This window comes from Formica exsecta, unplaced genomic scaffold (assembly GCF_003651465.1).
Source record: "Formica exsecta isolate Colony F162 unplaced genomic scaffold, ASM365146v1 scaffold47, whole genome shotgun sequence".
In the NCBI taxonomy this organism is placed as follows: Eukaryota; Metazoa; Arthropoda; class Insecta; order Hymenoptera; family Formicidae; genus Formica; species Formica exsecta.
The window spans coordinates 921,832-930,569 of NW_021851936.1; the positions used below are offsets into that span (position 1 = coordinate 921,832).

Genomic DNA, 8,738 nt, shown 5'->3' on the forward strand with positions numbered 1-8,738 from the left:
TATTCTAATATCGTTCGTATTCTTGTGTGTTTCAGGTTTCGAGCAAACCGAGCAAGCGTTATCTTCGCAGAATAACGGCAGCAGCTTGGATTGTCTCAGTATGATTGTGCAGAGCATTAATGGACCGTTACAACCGTCATCAGAGAATCATTATTCACCTCATCACTGAAGTTGTACAATATCGAGTCTTGTTGATCTCTCTTTGGATCAAGCCTTTCTTCTTAGCTATTGAAATGCATGTCACTCGAGTTTTCAATTGAATGCGCATGTATATACGTAAAAAAAATCCGACTATCTTTTTCGAAACATTTTTATTGCATTGCACAGGATGTTTCAAAAATCGTTGAAAGTGTACTTTTAGCGACTCGCAGAATGAAGATGAATGATGGAGATACTGAGACACATAATAAATTAGATAACAGTTTATCTAATTTAAAAAAATAAATAAATAAAAGGGAGAAAGCCGTCTCGTGTCTTTAAACTGAAGGAATTCCTAGTCGAAAAGAAGCGCACGATTTCTGAAACATCGTGTATATTTTAATCGGTCCGACAAACTCGCGATGGATTTTTATCGAAGCGAAAATCACGGACATCGCGAGCGATTAAATTGATATTCGATGGAGGCTTCGAACAAAGTAGTATAGATTTCCGATCATCAGTCATCAAATCTATGCGAGATATTGGAAGCGTCGTGAGAAATAGAAAAAAAAATATTTTATCTATATGTATACCAAAGAGAAAATATTTTAAAAGATAAATTCTAGATTTTTTTTCCTCTTTGCGAGAAGACTTAGCTTAATATTAATTATAATTACTATAAAGAGTGGATGATGAAAGTTTATAGCGAAGTAAGGGTTCGTCATGAGGCCATTATTTAAATATTTGGAATGAAAACAAAAACGCCTTTTGTTTAGGATTTATAGATTTTTAGAAGATTAATTTCTTCCTTTTTTTTTTTACTCATCTCTGACTTTTGGCAATGTTAATTTAAAACAAGCTCGAGAATTCAGAGCGATGTAATTGCCAAATATTAATTTAGAACAAGCGCGAGAAATGCAGAGCGATGTAATTGCCAAAAATATTTTTTGCGCTTTCATACTTTTCATACTTTTCTTGTTATCTCTGCAACATCTGCATAAATGAAGTCTACTATCGTTATTTTCAAAATTAGTCTTTATTCCCATAAATGTAAAAAATATATTCTTCTCTCGACATAGAGTTTCTTCCTCAATAAATGTACAAAGTCCTTTTTCCTTGCGTATATATGCGTTGTTTTGCATTTCTATTTGAAAATTATGGATTTAAATCGTGATATTTTGGCGAAAAATCTGTCTTATTGTTAGTAGAAAATTTTAGGCGAGACGTTTGTGTCTTGACACCAACAAAATCGTCGGAACAAATCGTCGAACTTCTCATGTGCCTGCGAGATATATCGTATCGATCGCGTGGAGTATCTGTGTAACCGAGCTTCTCATCGATATCGCGATGATGTAAATATGCGGTATTACGAAACAATAAAGAAGAACGAAGGACGGAGAGATATTTTCTTTCTACCGGTGTCGCTTACCGCATCTAATTTTTGAATAGTTCGTTCGCATTCCCCTTAACGAGCTTTCCTCGGCAGCGAGTCATTCATCAGACGGCGGATGATTAATCAGTCGGCTAATCATCGCCGTGTTATTAAGGCCCGCATATTTTAACGGTATGTTTCGTACTGTATATTACGAGCTCGTCATATGTGATTAATGACGTATCGGCACGTTTGTGAACGTTTAACGCGTGTCTAAACGTCCAAGAACGTTGATCTTCTGATTTTGACGATTCTTGTGAATGATCCTAAGAAGAAGGGAAATCCGAGAAACCGTTTAAAATACTTTCGAAGACTTGTTGTTGTTGGAACTACCGCGCCTACATTTTCATGATACATCGCCACTTTAGACTCCATCGCCCGAGAAAAGCGAAATAAAATGTCAGCTGTCGCGTCGCCATCGCTTCCACTCGAAGAGTGTCGCTTCCTCAGCATTCTTACTTAAAACGGAAATCTCGAGTGCCTCGAGTGCCTTCCTCGTAAAAACTGGCTCTCCATTCAGTGCACGCTGCATCGCGAGGAGCTAAATCGATAAATGTTTACGTTGAACACTGTAAACTTTCGATGCGAATAAAACTCCAATCTTCTGTAAATAACGATGAATTGTCGATCGTATATTCGATCGTTGCGATTTCGTGATCGCGTAAAACGTATGCGAGAGAAGATACAACAATCTTCTCTGTATCATTATCGACGATGAAAACGATCGACAAAGGTACAAGGTGTTCGCAAGCAAATATTTACATCGCGAGACAAATAATTCGTATACCAAAGGAAAAATAGAAATTAATCGTGCGAATATATTTTTCGTTCAAAAAACAGATGCTTCCGCTTCTATTTTCTGTATTTGTGCACTATTCTTATTTCTCTATGATCCGTTATCGCTTAACATGCCCGCCGTTTGACAGGATCGCCAAAGGCAGCTGAGATCGTCGCCGACTTATGAGAGAAAGAGAGAGACACTCTCTCTCTCTCTTTCTCTCTCGAAGAGAGGGCCTCGTACAAGCGACACGGAAATCGGAGCAGAGGGATCGGACACCGGACATACCTAGTTATATAGTGAATCCGAAAGCTTGTCTGGAATCGTCGCACGGCATATCGGCACGTTTTCAAAACAGGGCACGTCCCCGGAGGCACGTCGAATGCATCTGTGCCCATTCGTCACGTCGCGCTATTAACGGCAAATTTAGAATCGGGGATTCTTATGGGGATTCCTCTCTCTCTCTCTCTCTCTCTGTTTCTCTCTCTCCTCCTGCTTTTCTCGTATCCCGTGTAAGTAGCCTGATATATCGCCGGTGTTTTGCCGCGATAGATCGTTACTCGATGTCACTCTGGGCTTCCAAAAGATCATGTAACGTTACAGTATTTTAAGTCTCTGTAATTGTCGATGTATGCGTTTATATTAAAAACGCTTCGAGCAAAAGATATTCGTGTTAATAAGAACTTTAAAAGTGTATAGGAATTTAATTAGCATTATCTTACTCAAAATTTTGCAATTGCCCTTCTTTTTCTTTCTTACAATGAGTTCAAAATTTCTTTATTTTATAATGTGAAAGAGAGTTCTTTATGTTCGATAAAATTTAAAAATAAAAGATGATATTGATTCTTTTTAGAAACTGATGTGTAACGGAGTTAACGAAACACCAACGAAACGTGTCTCTAAACCACTGGATATCTTTTTAATAGCAGATTCTGCAACCAATTTGGAGACGACGTTTTGATATCACATATATATGATATATTGCATTTTGTGGCACGTGCTTATGCACTTGTAAACGGAATCTGTAACAAATTATTCTCCTCCAAATCGGTCACAGAGCTACCGACCGACCGGTCGTGTAACTGTACGTTCGCACGGCTGTTTCTTCAACGCGCATACATTTCCCGAAGCAGATCCGCGTCGAATTTCAAAGCACTTCCTCTCCCTGTTTTCCCTTCGCGCCGAGTAATCGCGGAAGCTTTCGCCGTGCGTTTAATACGTCGGGAAGCGTTTTCCAGATGCTCTCCCTCGTAAAGCATTGAAACACGACTGACGCATCGTTTGTCCGCGCGACGTGTCTCTCGCTTGCGATAAACGTTCCGTTCCCGTAATGCACAGTCGAGCGAGCATGTAATTACTTATTTAATCCTTGGAATGGAACTGCTACGTTTACGTCGACGGAATATATCTGGCTTGAGGGAGTTCTCTACCTGCGCGCATCTCTCTCCGCGAGATCGTCTTTCCTCAGGGAATTCATATCCGCTGCATCTCCGTCAATACTCTTGAAGCTGATCCGCAAATATTGGGCGAATTGAACAGAATTGATGGAAATATATTTCTTAAAATTATGTATGAATTTTTAATCTTTAAAACCTATGACATTTTAGATAAGTATTGTATTTAGATAATTATATGTCGTCAATTTGCGTTAATATTAACAAGAAAAATTTTAGTATTGAAAACTTTTTGAAAACATGTTTAATTTCAATGAAAAAAGTATAATCGATAAAAATAATCAAAGTTATTAATCGAGTTGAAGTAACTAAATTTAGCGATTTATTAAATCAAAAACAGAAATGAGAAAGGAAAACGAAAGAAATTATCTCTAGATTATTGTCTGACAAATCAATCAAAAAAAGGCAGCATCAAGATTAAGAGCCCGCGATGACAGCTGAAGGTGTTACATAACGTGCCATCGTTTTCACGTGATACAATCTGTCCGAATTTCCTGAGAGGTAAAGTTTTCCGGTATCGCGTGGCGAATGTTCTGATGCTGCACGGAATATGCAGATAGTCAAGTCATCTCACCGCGACACATACAGACACATATACACGCAGCAACGATACGCCGGATCCTCGTTCAACTTTAGCCTCCGTTGCAACATCTGTTGACCTCTCCGCTCGACCCTTTAGACTCATCGGGAACTTCGATGTCTCGAGAGTCCCTTCGTTTGCTATCCTCGGTAACAAGTGCGCACTTCACCACCGCCATCAGCAACCGACGTGAAGATGAACCGATGTTACACCACGTATCGGAAGCCTCAATGCAAGAAGAATGGAGGAGAATTGTCGGTGTTTACGGAAAATTACTGAGCAAAATGTAAACGCTTGACATAACAAGCATCATCAAATTTCTGTTCTTAATATATATAATAAAAGAAGAAAGTATATATTATAAGATCCCTTTATAAAATAAAGATAAAAAAAAAGAAATACACCAAGTACGTAAAAATAAAAAAATTCGAATTTATGTGTATTTAAATCAATGCAAGTAACCAAGACTGTGGTTTTTTTAGCATTCCTTTATTCGCTTTGATGTACATCAATTTACATCTTTTTACACGAAATTGGTTTTGTCATATATGAAAGTTAAAGAACTTTTTTTGAAAATAAAGTAGAAAAAGGTAAATTGAATTCTCCCTCTATGCTGACTGTGCTGTTTCAAGCGGATACTTTTTCTCGATAGTATAGAGATTTTTCGCGATAGGTTCACCGAGTATAAATAAGAGTATACAATTTCCAGAAAAAGATATAACGTTTTTTCAACGAGAAGAGAAATGCATGCAAGTGAGAATTCAATCGATGTTTAATCAATGAGACGAGAAGTTCGAGAAGATGAGAAATACAAAACTATACTGTGATTTTTCGCGAAAACCTTATCACCGACGATGACAAGTCGGATGAATATTCTTGCGATTTTCAAAACGATATTTTTAGAGGCCAGCGAATAGTCGTAATTAGGAGAAAAGCAATAAAACGTATACGGGGGTTACTCAACATTAGACGAAAATATCCATGTCGCGGGTGTAAGAATAGTTTGGGACGACATAAATATTTTCGGAGTTACTGACCCGTCAAAACTTACTACAACTTTGTCGCACAGATCGGAGTATCGGCATCTCTCGCGCAGCTTGGGGAAAAATATACTCCTAGCTTCGATTTTATTATGACATATGAGCGTGTAATTTTACAGCATATCTTAATATAATATCCCCACAATATAAGTAACCTTTTATTTTTTTATAAATGATATTTTTTAATACAATATATATACATAATAGATTTGCTTATATATAAAATTATATATAACTCAAAATATTAATAATTTAAAGAAAATAAAATGTACGAGTTTAGTCATAATTGAGCTATTCTAAAGGATATTTTAAATTTTCGAAGCGAGAGATTAATAATATAATCTTAAGACGTACACACATTCTTCTCTCTTGTATTAATACTTTTTCTATATGTTATTATAAACTTCACGTTACGCGCTTGCTCAAATATGTACACACATTCTTCTCTCTCTTATTACCTCTCTCTCTCTTATTATTTACTTTTTCTATATAAGCGTATATTGGATCGAGTTGAGTTTACGATCTGATGGAATATTCTGGAACATTGCTAGGACGTACGAATGGGGGATAGGTCGTATCGTCGTGATGTGAATCAGCTCATTCTTCCATACACCTATCGTGTGTACGGACGTCCGTTAACATAAACTCGAGTTAATCACAGCAGCAGGACTGCAGAATTTTTATAAATATCAAACTGTGGTGAAATTATATAAGTGATATTTTTAATAATAAAATAATGTAAGTATATGCTCACCCGTTTATAAAATTTATAAAATTCTTACATTTTTTCCCGTAAACGCGCAAATAATATTTTATTATACATGTTAGAGAAATAATCTTCAAATTACAATCTTAATTTTTTTTTAAGATCAGTAATGGAATCAGATAAAGAAATATAGAAATTTATGAATTTTAATTTATGAATATAAACAAGTGGGTATATCTTTAATTTATATCAGATATAACAATGGAGGAAACGGCCGCATTAATCAAATCATGTATAATTTCGAAGAAAGGAGGTGTACCAATTGGTGATCTAAACGGTGAGTTTCATTATTCTGCGAGAAGTTTAATTAATATTTTTATGTAGATTATCGTGTATAAATTTGCTATTCATATCTGCGTAACATTTATATAAATGAAAATGATCAGAAAAATTCATCGATTTTTCTCTCTTCTAGATGTTAATATTTTAAGAAATATAAACACATTTAAATTAGAGATATTATAAATTAGAGACTAAAAATTTAGAAGTTAATGTCTTTTACGTTTAAATACGGACTACGCATTTATTAGTTTTAATAAAATTTATAAATTTTTTAAACTAATTTATGTTAGAGCAAAACTTATTTCTTTGAGATTAAAATTATATATAAATATATACATTTATCTATTTATATTATTTAAACGAGAAAATGCTCTTTCATGCTCAGAATTTTTTTTTTTAATACTATTTAAATTAAAGACACTTCTTGTACAGTTTAGCGTTATAAATTCAAGTACTAGAAAAAGAATGCTGTTTTCGCAGATGAGTTTCAAAATCTGGTCGGAGAATTCATTCCTTTCCGTAGATTGGGATTTTCAAGTCTCTGTGCACTTTTACGAACCATAGATGGTTTGGAGACATCTTGGAACGAATTTGGCGAACAAGTGTTAAAGATAAATGATTCTAAGATTGCTCATATCGATAGACTCATACGCTATCAAAAGGTCGACTATTCGAAAACAAGAGTACGTGCGATGATTCTCATGGCAATGTTATAGCACGTAGTAATTATATAGAGATTCGGAAAATAAAGGAATTGTAAATTTTGTTTTAGAACAAATACTATAAACAATTTGCACAATACAAGACCAATTCTGAATATAATGATGAGCGTAGGCAAAGAAACAGAACAGTGCACAATACCAATCGTACCAATAGACGAATTCAAGATTTCGGTTATCGTCGTGATCCGTACCTGTTAAAAAACAGTAAGATATTTCTCATTCGGCATATCCGTTTTGAAATATTATCGCTTAGGAAATAATATTTTATTAAATATTTTATTATATGTAATTATGTACTATATAATATTTTAATCTTTTTTTCTCATTATTTTTGCTCTTTTTTAGAAGCATTTTATTGTACAATTTCAGATTCACTATCTTTATATGTATTTTCTATGGTTTCGAGTTTTATTTTATCTTGATATTTTAATTGTAACGCGAATCACTTGGAATAATTTAATCGAAGAATCTTTTCTTATAAGAAGAGAAAGATTTCCAAGACAAGTCGTAATACTTGTTTATATTTCAGACAGCTTTCATGAAAGTAATAGCTTCTTGTACGAAGAAGAGAATCATCGTCCGGTGGTAATAGAAATGAATGAAACGAAACAAACTGTGAGTGTATAATAGAATTTATATTTGAGGCGCATCAAGTAAAATCCTCAGCGGTCTATCTCGAAAGTAATATTTCGAAATATTATTTAATATTCCAGACTAGCATACATGAACCTATTGCAAGCGGCCAGCAATTACTTGGCGATGATTTTTTCCTGCAACTCGCAATACGAAATCTTCATCTTCCCATCTGGAGATACAAAGGTACAACATTTTTTTGTTCCTAAAATTTCCTGCAAGTTCTATTTTTGCAAAAATCTACATTATTCTTATAATTTCTTATATTTTCTGACTAAATTAAAATCACACGCATGCAATTAAATGGGAAAATTTGTTTTTATAATTATTATTTGTTTGATTAAAATTATTATTGTCCTCTATTAAAGTCATACACAAGCGCAAAACAATCGTATAATGTGCAATATAATAATAATAGAAAAGTTAAATTCTATAAATATAAAGCGTGCTACAATTTTTATATTGATTTGATTATTATATTTTGCAGATAATTTAGCCTTACACTGTGGTTTGTGCATCTCTGGCCAAACCATAAGCGATTGTACTCGGGCTTTGAGGAATATTAACACCATCTCCAATCGTGTCGTGATCTTGCTTGGTTCAGTCGATGTCTACAACGTAAGTTAATTTGCCTCTAGCCTATGTGTTCTCAAGCAAACATAATACTGCGTAAATAGTCTTTGAAGAAACTTAAGTGTATTTATTTACATACGAAATATACACATACACACATATAATATAAATGCCAGTAGTAGAGAATCGGGCTGAAGTGAAAACGCCAGGCGCGATAAATGAAGCGCAAATTCTTTCTTTTTAGTATGACTTTATTCATAATTCAGCATAATATTTTATAATATTATTCATAATTATTTATAATTCTTTATAATATAAAATCAGATTTTTATAAAAATAA

General features: G+C 34.3%; 1 protein-coding gene across 1 annotated transcript in view; it reads left to right on the top strand.

Moving 5' to 3' along the window:
- The first annotated feature begins 6,332 nt into the window (after positions 1 to 6,332).
- The window catches only part of LOC115241134, a 7,798-nt gene continuing 5,392 nt past the window's right edge, over positions 6,333 to 8,738 (top strand). The window contains exons 1-6 of the mRNA XM_029816694.1: positions 6,333 to 6,465; positions 6,951 to 7,153; positions 7,243 to 7,396; positions 7,722 to 7,807; positions 7,906 to 8,011; positions 8,313 to 8,447. Of these exons, the coding sequence (XP_029672554.1) occupies positions 6,390 to 6,465; positions 6,951 to 7,153; positions 7,243 to 7,396; positions 7,722 to 7,807; positions 7,906 to 8,011; positions 8,313 to 8,447 (760 nt within the window). The 5' untranslated portion in view covers positions 6,333 to 6,389. The remainder of the gene's footprint in view (positions 6,466 to 6,950; positions 7,154 to 7,242; positions 7,397 to 7,721; positions 7,808 to 7,905; positions 8,012 to 8,312; positions 8,448 to 8,738) is intronic.